General features: G+C 36.1%; 2 protein-coding genes across 3 annotated transcripts in view; both read left to right on the top strand.

The window, feature by feature from the left end:
* The window catches only part of LOC101897114 (lachesin), a 117302-nt gene that overhangs the window by 23246 nt on the left and 74552 nt on the right, over positions 1-19504 (top strand). The gene's annotated exons all lie outside the window — the stretch shown is intronic.
* LOC131802261 (uncharacterized) lies at positions 10538-18364 on the top strand. Of its 2 annotated transcripts, none has more exons than XM_059122183.1 (2): positions 10538-17587; positions 17662-17826. In XM_059122183.1, exons 1-2 carry the CDS (start codon positions 10759-10761, stop codon positions 17733-17735), a joined length of 6903 nt encoding a protein of 2300 aa, XP_058978166.1. In that variant the 5' UTR covers positions 10538-10758; the 3' UTR covers positions 17736-17826. The 2 variants fall into 2 exon arrangements, with proteins under 2 accessions (XP_058978166.1, XP_058978165.1); XM_059122182.1 differs by having other exon boundaries at positions 10539-17592; positions 17662-18364.

Below are 19504 nucleotides of genomic sequence, written 5' to 3'. Positions count from 1 at the left end.
TATCGGTTATATATAGCGGATATATACAATTTATATGTACAAAGGAATGGGATGTTAGCTAGAAAGCTTATATCTCAAGTATGGCTGGACAGATTTTGACAAATTATGTCAATTTAAAATGCCCTCTTGGCATAAAAGAATAAAATCTAAAAAAATCGCATAAAAAGGTGTCAATAATGATGTTAATATAGATTTTGTAGTATTTTGTGACATTATTTTTTTCATATTTTTTTATCGCATGCGATTTTTTTCAATTTGACTTCAAATATTGAGGAGTATATTTTGTAATCTTTTTTCACCAGGTCGGGGTTATTCAATATAGATTTCAATTATCGTCCGATCCTCACAAAATTTTTCACAAGGGTAGGGTTAGGCTCAGAAGTGCTAGGCCTATTGTTTTCAAAGATGTCCGCAATATATTTAGAGGTTGAAATTGACCAACAACAAAAAATGTTCCTGATTTTTCAGCCGTTATAAAGGTCACAAATAGGAACCAAAGGACCGAAATCTCGCATTAAGTATGAGTTTAGGACAGCGGGTAGAATGGATCACTATTTTTGTGTGAAAAAAATACCAGCATTACTTATATTCAAAATACACAAAAAGTAAACTTCTGGCTTCTTATGCCGATTACCTTGAGGAATATAGTCAAACATCGTAGAAAAGTAAATCATATGGATGAGTCTAAATTTAGAGTTACAGAGGGTCCTCTTGCTTTTGGAAATAATCGCAAAATATTTAGGGGTTCAAATGAACCAAAACAGAAACGATTACCTCATCACACAATTGAAGCCAATCGACACGCCTGAGAGTTAGGGACAGGGAAGAATTCTAGCATTTTGGATGACCATTGGATTATAATAATGGACCACAACAACTAACAGCATGATAGTGTGCGTAAATATTGGGCTAATGTCCCTGGTCAATATGCTAAGGTTAATATCTGGGCAGTGATCCGTGACATCATTTCAAAAGCGAAATCTTTCAAAATAGATTTGGACATAAGGAGGCTTAAAATATATTGTAGTGTTGTAGGGTATCACATAGTCGGCCCCGCACGACTATAGGCTTTGCTTACTTGTTTAGACCTGCCATAACAAAAGTCGAAAGGAACTGATATATGGGAGCTACTCCGACTTGATTCTTACTACTCTCGATTCCTACTACTCTGACTCTATTCCTACTAAATTTGACGGATGCATTTGTGTCTGAGCCGACATTATCCTATCCTATATCCAAATCCGAACCGATCTCTATAAAAGTTCGCAGAGGTATTTCTATCTGATAGCTGGGATTAAATATCGTTGTTATGCAGATCAATTTTACGGGTGTCATATATTTTTTCTGAATATCGTTGTTACGGAGTGGAGGACCAAAATAACAAATGTATCATATCGACCTGTACTTTGTTTACAAAAATACATGGACAGATGGACGTACCAACAGTCGGACGGACATGCATAAATCGACTCAGAATGTGATTCTATGCAGATTATCAAAAGGAACTATGGGTCTATCTCGCTTCCTTCTCCATGTTACAAACACAAGTACGAGTAGGGTATAAAAGCACGATCCTGAGTTTCCTATCAGAATATCAGACTAACATGATGATGATCCCAAAATACTATAAGAATGCTTTTAGATGCTTCCTCCGAACTTCCACTTCGGTCAGAACAAACGTTTAATACCCTCCACCATGACAGTTAAATCGGTTAAAGAATGCTAATAAGAACTTACAAAGACCGTAAAATGGGTTGTACTGTTATATAGGCTCTATACGGAATATCGAGAAGGGCTAAACGAAAATATGGTCCGTTATACTTAATTTTCTATACCAAACATACAGATAGACTGACATCGCTAAATCTACTTAACACATATACCTTATGGGTACGCCATTAAATCCAATGTTAATAATAATATTACAAGGACTAGAAAATATTTTTTGGAAGGCTTGCGAGCTAGATATGGAATTCATTTTAAAATTTTGAAAAATTTATTGAAAATTTCACCTTTTTTGTGGGATCAACACTTTTCATATACGCTCCTGACCGATGTAAAGATGTTACTCATGTGCAAAATTTCTGATTATTCATAATGCACCTGACCTTAATGGTGGGGTACCAGGATATATACTGATATAAATTTTTAACTGACGGGGTTTTCAAAATAATGGAATATCTTCTAATTTTTAATTTTTTGAAGCAGACACTAAAAATTGGGATCGACTTTTTTGGAGAAGTACATGAGATATAGGAGAAATATCTTCCAAATTTTCTGTGCATTTAGAGTTGATCTTGCCGTGTCCGTCTCTCTGTCGCTCTTATAGGCTACAGTGTGTAATAACTTTCTAAGGGAGAATCTGACATGGTCCAAACTTGGCACACTGCAATAAGTTTAACGGACTAATATCTAGTTCAAGGAAGGGTGGGGGAAATACCAAAAGGAGTCGACCGATACCTTCTGGTCTTTCTCCCACAAGAATCATCTTCAAAACTCTTTTTTCCAAGCATAATGAATATGTATATGTATTGTGTTTTTGTTCCAAATCAGACGTAGATTTTATACAAAACTTTTTTACTTGCCAATTTTTATTCAACCAACATATTGACATCCTTTGATATAGCATAGCTTCCAAATACAGATTTTGATTTTATTTATTGAATTTGTGTTGTATTTATTTATTTTGAAATAGCTGCGATTACATTCCTATTATCAACTACACATATATTTAGCTAAATATACGTACGTAAAACTAAAGTTAAAACGCATACAAAAAATAGCAACAACATCAAAACGTGTATAAACCACGGATATGTAAATGTGGTCACGTAAAATCCTGTATTAGTTTATTCTGTTGTCATTCGGTATGAGAATAATTTTATTGAATTTTATTTTATTTATCAAATTTAGAGTTTGTTTATTCGAGATCAATAACATAACTACAATCGTGGTGGTGGTTATACACATATCTTCAGCGAACAAATAAACAAACACATATATATGAGTACAACTCTAAAAGCGTCTGGCGTTTAATAGCCAACAATCAGAACTAATAAATATGTTAGTTGTTTGGTTGTTTTAAACAAAAGCGCTGGTGTGAAATGTAAACAAAATAAAATGCAATAGGTCGTAATATGGTGTTGGAAGTTTAACGGTTACAGGGCTTCCTGTATTGAAAAACAAATTAATAAAATAGGGTGCATGGGTATTATGTGGTGGTTAAAAATTATGAGAACTTTACAAAAGTAGTTTTCGTAATAATATTCAAAAAATTTGAATATTTTTCCAGGAAATCACAAAAAAATCCACGTTTTTTAGGAAAAAAAAGTCGTACTTACCCTAGGTATGCATACTCAAATCCACCCCTTTATCTGAAATCTAGACACGCACAGTGACCCAAACAAAAAACAAATACTCAATTAAAGTTCATTTCCTCAACTATTTACTAAATTCAGTACGATTTAGCATTTTTCGTACGCTATATACTACGCATTTCCAAATTCACTCTTTTTATCTGGAAGCCTCAGACCACAGCCACCCAAAATTCGATTTTACAGGACGAAATTGTTTCTGAAATATTAATGAGATTCGTTACCAAATATATTAATCAAAAAAAAAAAAATAAAACAAAAATCATAAATCCAGCTAAATTCCACATTTCTACCAAATTTAGTACCATTAAATACTTTTTGTACATTTTCTAGTACACATTTCCCCCTTATCTAAACTATTCACACTCACACTTCAACATTACACCTTTATTAATTCACCCTACATCATATTGTACTAAATTTAGTACCACATTAGTATCAATTAGGTATACATTACCTTTGTTTCCACATAAAATTTCTATAATTTTAAGCCTATCCTTAAAGTTCGAATTTTCTAAAATCCCTTTGGTATACCTTGATGCATTCCAGCAGTAAACTTATTTGAAATTCCATAATTACAATTCCATTCATTTGCCCAATACAAATGGTACTATGTTTTTACCTTTTGGTACTTTTCGTACCTATCTAGTCCGAATTTGCGGAAACCCAGCCTTATTTCGCATTTCCACCCCAAGGTTGAACCTTATCCAAAATTTTAAATTCCAATTAAATCAGTAAATCAATCAAATATTTTATTATAGACAAGGTGGACTTAATCTGCGACTAAAATTTTACATTCGTTCCAAAAGTTCGATTTAGACCTTTTTTGGTCAGTTTAACAAAAATTTTGAACCATCACTTTATACATGTCACTATATTTTCAGATTTTCAAGGTTTTATAATTTATTCAAGTTTTTCCTTTATCGGAAAAACCATTTTTTTCCAAAAATTTTACACAAAAAGATGTTCAAAATCTATCATTTTTCCCCGAGTAGGATATTAGTAAAACCAATGCACATTTCCTACTCAATTTTCCTGTCCAAAACTATTTCAACGTCTTTATGTGTAAACCCTAGTGACTTCAATATCTAATTTCGGTATTTCATTTTATTTAGTATGCATATCTAAAACAATCTACATCTATACATCCTAGACACCAACCGTGATCCAAAATGAGTACCTTGTAAACAATTATAGTATGATTTTGAAAACCACCACAAGATACAAACAGAGACCTCAAAATCAAATTTCAGGATTTTAGGTCTATACAACCATCTAATACCAAACTTAGTACTACGTAGTACTTTTGGTACAATTGTAATACACATTTCCAAAACCACCTCCATATCTCAATTTTATATACGAACAGAGACCTCAATATCAAATTTGAGAATACCAGCCCCAACCCTTCATCCAGTATCAATTTATTTTTTTCGTACAAATATTGGACGCATTTCCCGACAAGCACAACCAGATACCAACAGAGACCTCTATTCGAAATTCTAGCAATATAGTACTATTTACCACTTCACATGTGTTATAAATCTTCAAAACCACCATAACTGGGTGAGATAAAAAAACTGCAACAAAAGCAAAAAATGAAAGAATGAAAGCAAAAAATGTCGGAAATAGCATCAAATTTTAAAATAAGTTTAGATTTTTTCGAATTGTTCACCTTTGGCCCGAATCATAGCCTTCAAACGCCAATGAAACCGTCACACGCTGCACGAATGTTGCTTTGCGATATTTTGACGCATTCCCGGCGAAGCGCTTGCTTAAGGTGATCGACACCAATTTCTGCCAAGCGAAGAAACTCTTTAGCTCTTTTGAGTCCATTTTCTTTCTGTTGCGGTGTAAGATCTTGCACTTTTTGGAATTTCAATGGCTTTACCCCGAGATCATTTTTCAATATTTGCCGAAATATTTCAATATTTCGGCCACTGCGATGCGGTTTGCCATCAAGTCGCTTCTTTTCTTTTCGAACCATTTCTTCTGATGTTGCTGCTTTCTTCCGTCCACTTCCTTGACGTCGGGCTACGCTACCAGTATCCCGGTAACGAGCGACGGTACGAGACACAAAAGATATATTCACATTTAAATGCGATAGCCACTTGTGGCTTTCCAGCCAAATATAAAGATATCACACTATCACGCTTGAATTTCATCACGAATAACTTTTTTCTGGAAAATTATCACCAAATTTTTTTTTTTGCGCTTTAAAACAAAAATGACCTGTCATTGGAATAATTTTAACAGCTGTCGGACGAGTGGCTTAGAAATGACAGCAGTCTGAAGTCTGTTGCAGTTTTTTCATCTCACCCTGTATATAGATATAGATTTACAATTCATAAAATTTCCAGACCACCCCAAGTGTCCTTAAACCGATTATGCCCCAACAAGTATATATACATCCTCTGTAGCCATTACTTATAAAAAATAAAAGTATTAATTTTGCGCAATTCAAACATCGCCGTTAGATATTTACTTAAAGCCATTTAAATTTTTCCAAGAATTCAATTTTTAATTCAATGTTAGCCAGACCCATATACTTTCTATATTAAATATATCTACTCACACACACAAATACCTATAGGACACAGTAACACACAGTAGCAACTGCCAAATACCTTGAAAATTATTTTCCATTTGCAATTTACTACTCCATATATAGCCAAGGACTACTACATTATTTTAACGAAACACACATAAAATACGACGGGGACACCCAATGCCATCACAGCCTGGGAAAACCTTACTGCAAAAAAAATCTTTTGGCACAATGTCAATTTTCTTAAGCTCAACTTTATAATACCCAAAAAGAGCAATACACTGACAGACAGACAGATACAACAACGAACGCACCAATGTGGAAGTTGCAAGACAACACCAGGAGTAGTACGGGTCCTTGGGCCATCAACATCACAAAAATCCCAAGTTATTGTCTTAATATACAAAAATCAGACACCAGGAGTTAACAACTTATACACACACAGGCACGTAAGTAGTTGGTCGGTCTCACACCGGATGAGGAAATAAGTAATGGAGAAGCCAGCACAAAAAACAAACAGGCACAACTTTAAATCACACAACGACAGTTAAGGATTTACAAAAATGAAATTTATTGTTAACACAGAAATCTCACACTCGAATTTATGTTGAGACTGGAGGAGAAGTCTCACCAACCCAGGCAATCACAGAGAGGTCGAAAATTCTCTTAGACCAGCAGAAGCACACACATAATAATGATGACAACAACAAATAAACACCGAAATTCGTTGGCTAATAAGAAACAAAATCACCAATGGCAAAGATACAAATCTGCATGACACTTTGGGCTTTGCTGCATGCCACAAGGTGCCCGATGCCATCCACCGTTCGTTCATACCCCAAAAGTATTGACAGTATTTTATGATGTCACAAATCAGACCCAATATCTAATACCGAAATCCCATTCTGATGAGGTGGTTGTGATAGGTAATAGGAAATCAAATGAAACCAATACCACCACATATAAATACACACATACAGTGATAGGAAATACATTCAAGTTTATTTGTTTCAATTTCACAAAACATTATTACAAAATGCTACATTCGGATTTTGTAATTTTCATTTCAAAAGGTCAAAGGGAACATGAAAGTAGATTAAGACAGTTTCGATCTTTTAGGTGTAGTACTGAGAATATAGCTTGTTTTTCAGTAGTGAGAATATAGCTTGTTTCACCATTTCAATTTGAGTTTTTTTATACCCTCAGCCATATGGCTTCAGATGATATATATCATTTGCTACGGCCATAACGGGCATCATCGAAATAATGACTGACTAGATCCCTTTGGACCAAAACCGTTTCAGGACATTTGGAGTTGATCTAGGCGTGTCCGTCCGCCCGTCTGCCTGTCTGGCAGTTGCGCGCCACAAATCTCCAAGGGAATTTCCGATTTTGTTCAAACTTGGTACATCGTAATATTATTTTCAAACTTAGATCAAGTTTGGAGATGGGCAATATCGTTTCACAAAAGCTCAATATTTTGACAGTAAATAATTTACCTCACAGAATAACGAAAAAATAATCCGATTTTGTTAAAACTTTGCAAATCCTAATATTCGTATATATGCTAGGTTAGGTGCGAAAATAGATAATATATACCGACTCCTTCGAGTACCTTCCCCAGAAAGGGTCAACATTTTGAATGATCTCAACGCTTATAAAATGTGATGTATCCTTTAAACTGCCTTTAAATTTCGCATATCCCAATATTTCTAACTCTAGGTCTAGTATGTAGATGGGATAAGTCGGACCACTATTTCTGGTACCTCTCCACAAAGGGTCAAAATCTTGAATACTTATATCTCTGAAACACGAAATAACCATCCAATTCTCTTTAAATTTCACAAATCTGATTAAATGGACCAATGCATATTTATAGTCTACATCACAAGTTAGTCAGGGTATTGTCGGTGTGCATTTGTTTGTAACAGGCAAAAGGAAACGAGATAGACCCATAGTTCCTTTTGAGGATCAGCATAGAATCACATTCTGCGTCGATTTATGAATGTCCGTCCGTCTGTCCGTGAATTTTTGTAAACATCCGATTTGATATGTTTGTCCTCCGCAGCCGTAGTATGCACTCTTCAACAACGATATTTGGGGAAATCTATCAAATACAGCACTACAATACCTTTCATAAATTTTACCGATATCAGTTCAGATTTGGATATAGCCCCCTTACATATCTTCGTCCGATTAGTTTTTTATTATGCACCAAACGTGTAATATTAGCCCAAATGGGATGGAATATTACACTTACAACCAAATTGAGCCTAGAAACAAGTATGTTAAATTTGTTGAAAATCGGTTCAGATATAGCTATAGCTCCGATCCTATTATTATATTTTTTCTATTTGTTATATGTTTTTTTTTTTTTTTTTTTTTGTTTTTTTGTTTAGTGTAGGGGATAATAAAGTCGGACTCGCCCGACTTTTAGATTTTCATGGGCAAAAATCGAGGAAGTTTTATAAATATTTTTCAGTGGACCTCCAGAATATAAAAATGAAATCCTATTCCAGGGTAAAAATTGTGGATATTTCAAATGCTATTATGCATTTTTATACCCACCAACTTAAAAAGGAGGGTATATTAACTTTGTCGTTCCGTTTGTAACATCCCTAAATATATATGTATTTTTAATCGGCATAAAATTATAAGTCGATTTAGCGACGTCCGTCTGTATGTCTGACTGTTGAAAACACGATATGGCCCATATTATTTGACGTAGAGCTTCAAACTGTGGCCGAACAATTTGTATTGTGCCTAGGTATTGCTTGGTTGGTTGGTATTGAAAATGAGATGTATCGATCCACTTTTTGGTACAGCCGATATTCGGTATTTTAATGATTTTCGGATTTTTCCACGGATTCCACGACATTGTATGTATAGATCTGCGTTTTTTGTATAACCCTCATATTAGAGTACCTCCCGATAGTCCGTATTTTGATGATTTTGTCTTTTGTCTGCAGTCAGGTCAAATTCGAAGATTAGTGATATCGGTCTACGTTTTCTTATAACCTCCATATAGTTGTATCTTCCCATATTCAGTATTTTTACGATTTTAGCTCCACTCTCTAACGGAAAGGTTTAAAATTCAGTATTTAGAGTTCTTCTATCTCCTGTGGCCGAACATTTTCTATATAAGTCCACTTTTTTATATATCCCTCATATAAAGGTATCTCCGATTTTCGATATTTTGACGACGTTCCAAAAGGAAAAGTTTAAAATTCGGTATTTAGAGTAACCAATTTCGATGATTTAGCCTTCGTTTCTAACGGAATTAAAATAAATAAAAATTCCCGATTTGGGTTCCGTTCTGGTGTAGAACAATTTCTATAAAAGCCAACGTTTTCTATAGCACTTACCCTCCTAATAAGCGGTTTTTTATTGTAGCCAACATTTTTGCAGAATTGTTTGAAATTTGGATTGTAGATTTCTAACAAAAGTGACGCATACCCAGGAATACAGGAATTTCGCCATTAACAGACTTATTTTTGCATAATTTATTTTTCATATGGTGGAGGGTATAAACAGTTCCGGCGGAACTTAGCAACTTTTTTATTTGTTACTATATTGAATATTGGGAGGTGCTTAACATGCCTACTGGCAAAATACTCATGTGTGTTTTCTGACATGAGTATTTTGAAGAGGTACAAACGGAATTGCAAATTTAATATTATGGCGAAAGGTATACAAAATATTTTTTATTTAAAAAAAAAAATATATGTATTTCAACATCGGTAGTTTCATCTTAAAGACACTAAAAATATATTTATAAAGAGACGGAGTTAAGTAATTTATACCAATGTGATCTTTAAAAAAAATCCTCTTCTTCTAAAAACGGAAACTCTATCCAATAAGGTAAACTTGTTTCTTAAAATGTTCAAAATTCGAAAACTGAAGACTTGTCCAATTTATTGTGTCTGAATATTGTAAATACACCTCATCAAAGGAACTATAAGCCAAATAAACTTTTTATGCTGTGTTGTATTTGTGATATACATTGACACTGTTCATAAAACTATGAACATGAAAGACTGCTGCAATAAATTAGATCGTTAAGTGATTTAGGCTATAAAATGTTTATGTAATTTTAACCCAACATTCTAGAGTACTTGTAAATGTGTGTGCATGAAAGATAAGAGCATAAGGGATGATAACACTTCATGCTGCTGGAGACGCATTGATAATAAAGAATATTCTCCCATAAACATGCGCTCAGCTGGGGAGTAAATATAGATCACAGCAATTGTGTGTTGCATTAGGCCTATGCATAGAATTAGAAATGTCAAGTGTTTGTAGCCTTAAGTAGATGCATAAGATTAAACCCCCCTAAGATTTCTGTTGTGTACTAGCACTTAAGTAATACATTTTGTTCAATAAAATTAGAATTAAACTGACAAACGAACAAACAAGTTCTAGAATTTGATTCTCCCGCTAACATTGGTCCTTCGACAAAAAAAAAAACCAGCGGCCACAAAAATATATTTCAAAAAAAAAAGAGAATTATATTTTTGTAAAAAAAAAAACAAAACAGAAAAAAAAGCCATAGGGGCAAAACAAAAAAAGCCATAGGGGCAAATAAAAAACAAAAAAGCCATAGGGGCAAAACAAAAAAAAGCCATAGGGGCAAATAAAAAACAAAAAAAAAAAAAGCCATAGGGGCAAAGAAAAAACAAAAAAAGCCATAGGGGCAAAGAAAAAATCAAAAAAAAGCCATAGGGGCAACAAAAGCAAAAAAAAATAAAACAGAATAATTTTGAAAAAAGCCACAGGGGCATTAAAAGAAAAGAAGCTAAAACTACAAATTTTACTTGCTTCACAAAACAAGGAAAAATGGCGTCGAGACATAACTTGTATAAGCTCCAAAGCCTACTCCTTAAAGAAGTAATTGGGATTAAGGAAAAACTGCAAGCAGGCATGGTTCGGAAAGCAGCCATGGGTGACACACTACGATCCCTGGAAAGCAAAATGAAGGAAGCCACTACGAACCACGAAATGCTGAGAGTGCATGGCGAAAACACTGATCCCTATTTCAAAGAAAATGTTTGGGATCTCATCAACTTGAACTATGGAAAAGCAAAGGAACTCCTAGCGAGTTTGGAAGAAGAGGTCGAGCGAGAACCGCAAAGGGTAATAAAAGAAGCAGAGCCCGAAGTGCATGGGCTAATGCTCGATCAACAGTTAAAGGCCTTCCAAGAGGAAATGCAACAACAGATGCAACAACAAATGCAACAATTTATGTTGATGTTCGAGAAGAATAAAAGAGAAAATGAGGAAGAAAGACAAACCCATATAGAATCATCACCAATGGGCAATCAGGCGAATATAAAAGTAAGCGCAATCATCTACCAATTCAGGAAAAAAGTAAACAAACTCGCCGATGCCGTTGAAAGCGATTTAGCTGGACTATCAAAATATGCTTTGGAGTACATGAAGTCATCGTGGGAGAAGCATATGGATGAAATTAGGAAATTGCATCTCGAGCTCTCAACGGTGCATGGAATGGAAGAGGTAGATCTCGAATTTGAAGAAATTGAAGAAAAGTTTGAGAGCAAAATGCAGGATATGATAAGAAGGATAGATGGTCTTAAAGAGGAGTCACTGGAAGTAGAACTAAAAAGAGTTCAAATACCATCCTTTAGTGGTCATGTGGAAGAGTGGAGTTCATTTCACGATTTATTTAAAAAGATGATTGATGAAAACTCCAAATTATCAAAAGTTCAAAAACTGTACTACCTCAAGACAAATCTAAAAGGAGAGGCATTTCGCTTGGTGCAACATCTTCAAGTGACCGAGGCAAATTATGAAGCAGCATGGGAATTACTGGAAAAAAGATATGGCAACAGGAGAATTTTATTCACTAAATTGGTAGATAGAATACTGGACCATCAAAACATCAACAGCCTGTCAGCAATAAGCATAAGAAATTTGCTGGACAATGTAAATGAAAGTATTCAGGCGTTGAAAGCAATGGATATTCCCCTAGAGCAAGCGGATCCCATTTTAGCCCGAATAATTATACGGAAACTGGATAAGGATGGGCTTATTCTTTATGAGCAGAATGTAAAGAAATCCAAGGACATCCAAAAACTTGAGGATGTGATGGACTTCCTGGAGCAGCAGTTTCAAGCCTTGGAAGCTTCAGTAGGCAGAAAACACAATAACATAGGACTGTACAAACTCCAAGAAAAATCAGCAGTGGTAGCGGAATTAAAACAATGTAAGTTCTGTAAAATGAGCGGACATGATATCGCATGGTGCAGAAAATTTTCGGCGTTATCTTCGAATGAAAGATACAATTGGGCAAGATCAGCACAGGTCTGCCTCAGATGCTTAAGCCACAACAAGGATAAAAAATGTTACAATGAAATTAAATGCCAGAAGTGTGGAATGAATCACATCACAGTGATGCATTTAGAGCGAAGAGGACATACGAAAGCAATGACCACCAATACAACAACAAATGTTCTGCTAGCAACAGCCCAAGTTCGTATAAAATCACTGCATGGAGAATTTGTAACAGTCAAAGCGCTGATAGACCAAGGATCACAAATTACATCCATATCAGAGGACGCGGCTCAACTGTTGCAGCTACCAAGGAAGAAGACAGAAGTGAGGTTACAAGGTCTAGGAGAGACCCTAGTTGGCGTGGCGAAATCTAAAGTTGCACTGGAACTACGACCCAGATTTTTGAGCAACATAATGATTAAGGCAGAAGCACTAGTCCTTCCAGCACTTGCATCAGCACATCCCGACAGAAGGTTTCAATATGACGTGGATAAATGGAGAAATGTAAATTTGGCAGATCCAAATTTCAACAGCCCGGAAAGAATCGATTTAGTCATTGGAGCCGATCTTTACTCACAAATATTGGAAGAAGGAGTTCGCCACGATGAGCAAATTGTGGGACAAAATACGAAGTTGGGTTGGATTTTATCTGGAACAGTAGTAGTAAATCCTGGATTGAACATAAAGAAATCGGCAGCAACAACAACAATTGAGAGGTTCTGGGAAATAGAGGAAATAGAAGATGAAAAAACGACCGAAGAAGACGAATACTGCCTTAAGTTATATGAAGACACAACACGCCGAGACAATTCAGGAAGATTTGTCGTGCGTTTGCCGTTAATTGAAGAAAAAGATTTGGGAGATTCATATAAAAGAGCCATGGCGAGGTTTATAAACTTGGAAAAAAGATTAGAAAATAATGCGGAATTAAAGTCAGAGTACGAGAAAACAATGAACGAGCTCATATCCATGGGCCAAATGGTAAAGGTGGATCCAAGTAAGAAGGCTTTGTATTATATGCCGCACCAAGCAGTGGTACGTGAAACAAGTCTAACCACAAAAGTTAGAGTGGTATTTGATGCTTCATCGACAACTTCAAATGGGAAGTCGCTGAATGACATACTTCACGTGGGACCAAGGCTTCAAAAAGATATATTTGACATTGTAACAAAGTGGAGATCGTGGAAGTTTGTCATCTCAGCTGATGTGGAGAAAATGTTTCGTCAGATTAAAGTTGAAAAAGAAGACCAGGAATACCAACATGTGTTGTGGAGGAGTAATCCGTCGGAGCCTATCCAACAATATAAACTTACTACGGTAACATATGGCACTGCATCAGCACCATTTCTGGCTGTAAGATCGCTCATAGAAATTGGAAATAGGTGCCAGAATCAAGAAATCGCTCAGAGGATCAAAGAAGATTTCTACATGGACGACCTTTTAACAGGAGCGAATACAAAACAAGAATGCAGGGAGGTGCAGAAGAAGATAACGCTGCAACTGGAGGATTATGGGTTTCATTTAAGAAAATGGATATCAAACTCTCCTGAAGTATTGAGTGCGGTGAAATTGAATGAAGAAAATGAAGTGCTGAGAATAGAAGAAGATGAATGCTTGAAAACATTGGGATTACAATGGAATCCACAGATCGATTGCTTTACATTTAGTATGCAAATTAAAAAAGAAGACAAGTTGACAAAACGAATAGCATTGTCAAGACTGGCACAAATATTCGATCCATTAGGTTGGCTGACGCCAGTCACGGTAACAGCAAAACTATTTATACAGCAGTTATGGATACAACAAATAGAATGGGATGTGCCATTGGAGGAGAAATTGAGTGGAGATTGGCGGCAGTTTACATACAGTCTGCCTGCTTTAGAAAATTTAAGGATTCCAAGATGGTTTGGAATATTGGAAGACAAAACTGCACAGTTACATGGGTTTGCAGATGCTTCCGAGAAGGCTTATGCAGCAGTCGTATACCTTAAGGTAAATTCGCAGGTGACCATAGTGGCTGCAAAAAGTAAGGTAAATCCAGTAAAAAATAGGAAGACGCTTCCAAAGCTGGAACTTTGTGCAACACAACTATTGGCTAAACTACTACAGAAGATCAAAGGAGTATTGAAGTCAGCAACACCAACTTTTGCTTGGAGTGATTCCATGATTTCCTTGGCATGGATTCACAACTCCAAAAACAAGGATAAGTTCATAAAAACAAGGGTGATGGATATTTTGGAGAGAATACCCGAAGCGAAATGGGGCTACGTCAAGTCAAAGGAGAATCCAGCAGATATGGGTTCAAGGGGTGTCCCACCGGAGACTTTGACAAACAATACATTGTGGTGGGAAGGCCCCGAATGGCTGAAAAAAGATGAACAAGATTGGCCAAAAAGCAACATAAATCAAACAGTAGCAACAACAGTAAAGTTTTCGACTGAAAACCACTTATATGAAAGTATGATGAAGTATTCGTCATTTAAGAAACAGATACGTGTAATGGCTTATCTACTGCGTTTTATAAAAGGGCTAAAAAAGAAGCGAGCAGTAAATGAGCATTTGACGGCAAAAGAGTTGGAAGAAGCAGAGATGGAGATAATAAAACTACATCAAGAAAGAGAATGGCCAGTGGAACTAAGGAAATTGAAGACATTGGGAACGGTGGATCATCAAAGTAAAATAGCTTCACTACATCCACAGTTGGATCGAAATGGCATAATGCGGGTTGGTGGAAGACTTGCTTTGTCAGAGCTGAACTATAACCAAAAGCATCCAATAATTATTCAAAAGTCAAGATTAGCGGGAAATATCATTCGAAATTGTCATATTCAAACGATGCATGGAGGAAATCGACTTATGGAAAATATACTAAGACGAAAATATTGGATTATTGGAGCTAAAAATAGGATAAAACTTTGCATTAGGTGTTGTCCAAGATGTACGCGCTTTAGAGGTGAAGTGCGAAATCAATTGATGGGAAATTTACCAGCTTACCGTGTCAGTATAAATCAACCCTTTCAACACTGTGGCATTGATTATGCGGGTCCGCTACAAATACGGTGCTCCAAAACAAGAGGAGTGAAGGCTATGAAGGGTTACGTAGCGGTGTTCGTATGCATGGTAACTAAGGCGGTTCATTTGGAAGCTGTCAGCGAACTTACAACGGAAGCATTTCTGGCGGCGCTAAGGCGATTTTTCGCGAGAAGAGGAAAATCAACCGACTTATATTCAGACAACGGAACGAACTTCGTAGGGGCAGCAAGGCAGCTTGACAGAGACTTTTTGGATGCCGTTAAAAACAACACGAAGTTAGCTCCCATTTTGGAAAATGAAAAAATAAGTTGGCATTTCATTCCGCCGGCAGCTCCTCACGTTGGAGGAATTTGGGAAGCAGCAGTGAAGTCCATGAAATATCACCTAAAAAGAATAATTGGTGATACGAAATTGACTTACGAGGAGTTGAGTACGGTGCTATCTCAGATTGAAGCAGTATTAAATTCGAGGCCGCTACATGAACTTGGAAGCGGTACAGAATATATTGACACTTTAACACCGGGACATTTCTTAATTGGCCGTCCGATGTTAGAATCACCGGCGACTATCGATGAAGGTAACTTAGGATGTCTTAATAGATGGAAACTGCTACAACGAATTAAAAGTCATTTTTGGAGCAGATGGAAAGAGGAGTATCTAACCACATTACAAAACCGAATGAAATGGAAGAAACAAAATAATAATGTGGAAATAGGCAATGTGGTGATATTGAAAAACGAAGAAACGCACGCGGCGCGATGGCCACTGGCCAAGGTGGTAGAAGTCCATCCAGGGAAGGACGGAGTTGTAAGGATTGTGACAGTTAAAACACAAGACGGCGTGATAAAGAGGCCAATTAACAAATTATGTCCATTGGAGCATATGGACGAGGAATCTGAAGAATTGCCCAGACAGGAAAAACAGGCGGAAATTACACATACTAATATGACAAGATGTGAGCGAAAAATAAGGAAACAACCAATAACGTGGGCAATGATGCTGAACTTATTTTTACTAATATCTACCAAGGCATCATCTGTACATGAACTGAATAGTTCGGCTGCGGTATATTTGGATCCCATGTCTCAAATTCACATGGTTTCCTCATCATGGAATATGGTTGTGTACTTTGAGCTGAAACCATATTTAGAAACATTAGACCTGGCTTCCGAATTGCTGAAAACATCAAAAAGCTTATGCCCACGACTTCAAACTTTTGAGGAGCAGTGTTGGTCCACGATTAACAATATGGAACTCAAGATTAATAAGATAAAGACCAACAATCGATTATTCCTCAGAGAAGACAATCGTCAAAAAAGAGGAGCTCCGTTGAAATTTGTAGGTTCGTTTCAACACTGGGCATTTGGGATAATGGACGATGACGATCGAGTAGCTATGGAGAGCAATATGAAAAATCTATTAGCCAACCAAAAGGATTTGAAGAAGTTAGCAAAACAACAGACATCGGTAGTCGACGCTACAGTAAATCTTTTAAGGAAAACCACAGAGGAAGTGAATTCGCACTTTTCGGATATCAAAGGCAAAATTGAGAACATAAGTGCTACAATGAATGAGAATTACTTCGTGTATAGAGAATCCATACGATTCTTTATAATAGCAAAACAAATTCATGAGCTTTTGGAAGAATGTGACGAAGTCCAAAAAGAAGTTGTTGATGCATTAATTGATGTAAACAGCGGTAAGTTTCATCCCGTCCTGATAACACCCAAACAATTACAAACAGAGATAGTAAAAATACGAGATGCTCTGCCTGAAAAATATGTACTGCCAGGAAAGCGTACAGGAATGGAATTAAAAGAGATCTTACATTTGATGACGTGCCACGGATCGTTTGTGGGGTCCCAACTGGTAATTAATATAAAAATACCGCTGTTCAATCGGCAGTCATCCCAGTTTTACAAAGTAATTCCGATACCATTTGAAGAAGGAAATACGATATTGATAGCCCGGGTGAATTCCCCGTACATTGTATATAATTTTGAGCTGGATTCTTTTCATTTCTTAACACAGCCTATGCTGAATGAGTGCAAAGAGACGTTGGGTAAGGAGATAATGTGCGAAGAGAATTTTCCATGGAGAGATGCAACTACAAATAATTGTGAATTATCTCCTCTGAGACCGCACATAAAACTAAACTGCGCCTATGACGAAGTGGAACGAATGCCTTATTGGATGCCATTGAAACGAAATGGCAATTGGCTTTTTAAAACCTTTTCAAGTACAACAGCTCATTTGCAATGCTCTCACAAACAACAGACGATTATGGAACTTCCAAAGCAAGGAATTCTCACGCTGGATGCAGACTGTACAGCGAGGATCGGTAAAGTAACGTTGGTAGCTGTGCATAGAGTTCATAACGAGATAAACACAGAATTCCATTCGTTTCTTTTGAAGGATGTAAGTCCGGACGAAAAAGAATCAATCAAACCCCTTGGAAATATACTTATCAATCATCATCAAGAAATTGACGAGCTAAAGAAATTCGTGGACAAGTTAAAGAAAGAAAATGTGGAATTGCGAGGCTTGAAGTTCCATCACATCTCATCACACGTAGCTTTTATTTTAATAATTATAGTAATAATAATTCTAATTATTTTATTTATAAGAAGACAGAAAAAATTAAAACGCATAACCGAAATTCAATTTCCCCGAGGCCAGGATGTCTAAATAAATTATTTGCCGCCCGGGAAAATGTTCATAAAACTATGAACATGAAAGACTGCTGCAATAAATTAGATCGTTAAGTGATTTAGGCTATAAAATGTTTATGTAATTTTAACCCAACATTCTAGAGTACTTGTAAATGTGTGTGCATGAAAGATAAGAGCATAAGGGATGATAACACTTCATGCTGCTGGAGACGCATTGATAATAAAGAATATTCTCCCATAAACATGCGCTCAGCTGGGGAGTAAATATAGATCACAGCAATTGTGTGTTGCATTAGGCCTATGCATAGAATTAGAAATGTCAAGTGTTTGTAGCCTTAAGTAGATGCATAAGATTAAACCCCCCTAAGATTTCTGTTGTGTACTAGCACTTAAGTAATACATTTTGTTCAATAAAATTAGAATTAAACTGACAAACGAACAAACAAGTTCTAGAATTTGATTCTCCCGCTAACAGACACCATTTTAAAATATCCCTCATCCTCTTTATGAGAGTTATTCAGAAATTTTGTAATTTCATAAATCGAAGTATTGAAATAATTTTTTATTACTCACACTTTTACAGCACCCAAAGCAACGCAATTCAAATGAGACCGTAAAAAAGTGTAAATTCCGTTTGACACTTTTCGGGTGTGTTGTCCTTTTTTTCGGTCATCATCTTTGCGGAAACTTTCGGGGGAACAATAAAAGTGAATTACAAACGTAAAAAATTAGTTTAACAAAATCAACGAATCAACCCATTTCAAATCAAAGTTTTCCGATTAAAAAAGTTTAACAATTAAAATTAGACCACAAAAGAAACGAGAGGAAGGAATCGCTCGGACATAAAGCATGTCGACAAAAGTGTTACGGAAATTTGTACAATCCGATACCATTGTTAGGGAAATGACCGAAATGAACAAAGAGTCACATTTGCTCAAGAAATCGGAGGGAAAAAACATCAACGCCAAATGTTAATGACCAAAAGTAAAGAAGCAGAAGCCGTCGATGGAAAAAAAAACTTCGAATAAATGCAGACTGAAATTAATTGTGGGACATTTGTTGAATGGGTTCCACGAAAATGTAACAAGAAAACGAATCCAAGAAATCAGCAAAGAAGCCACGAGGAATATTCAATTGAAACATAAATTGAATTAAATTAAAGTGAATGGCTTAGAAAGGATTTCTGGTCCTGCCTTCACCACCTCCGCCCAAAATAACAATTGTTTTAAAGTTTGTAAAGAAATCTGCCACAGTCATTGTCTGTCTGACACGGCCGCCATACGCGCCGTTCAACAATGTCTTGACAAATAAATGTGAGGCAAACAGTTGTGCGCAAAAAAATATTTAAATTTTACTAAAGTAATTGTGAAGCATTGTTGGTGGCATCGTTCGTTCCACTATACAAATGTCGCATATTGCGTGAGAACGCTCTCTATTTCCTTCCGTCGTTCATTTTCGGTGGCATGGCCTCTAAAAACTAAAAAAAAAAAAATAAAGCGAAACGAAACCCACATCCTTACGAAAAACTTTACAACCCATCTATAGTTGCAAATTTTACGCAAAAGGGAAGAGTAGAAAGAGTGGCT

Source organism: Musca domestica, unplaced genomic scaffold (genome assembly GCF_030504385.1).
Source record: "Musca domestica strain aabys unplaced genomic scaffold, Musca_domestica.polishedcontigs.V.1.1 2, whole genome shotgun sequence".
In the NCBI taxonomy this organism is placed as follows: Eukaryota; Metazoa; Arthropoda; class Insecta; order Diptera; family Muscidae; genus Musca; species Musca domestica.
The sequence above is the reverse complement of the archived record's forward strand: the minus strand, read 5'-3'. Positions and strand labels throughout refer to the sequence as shown.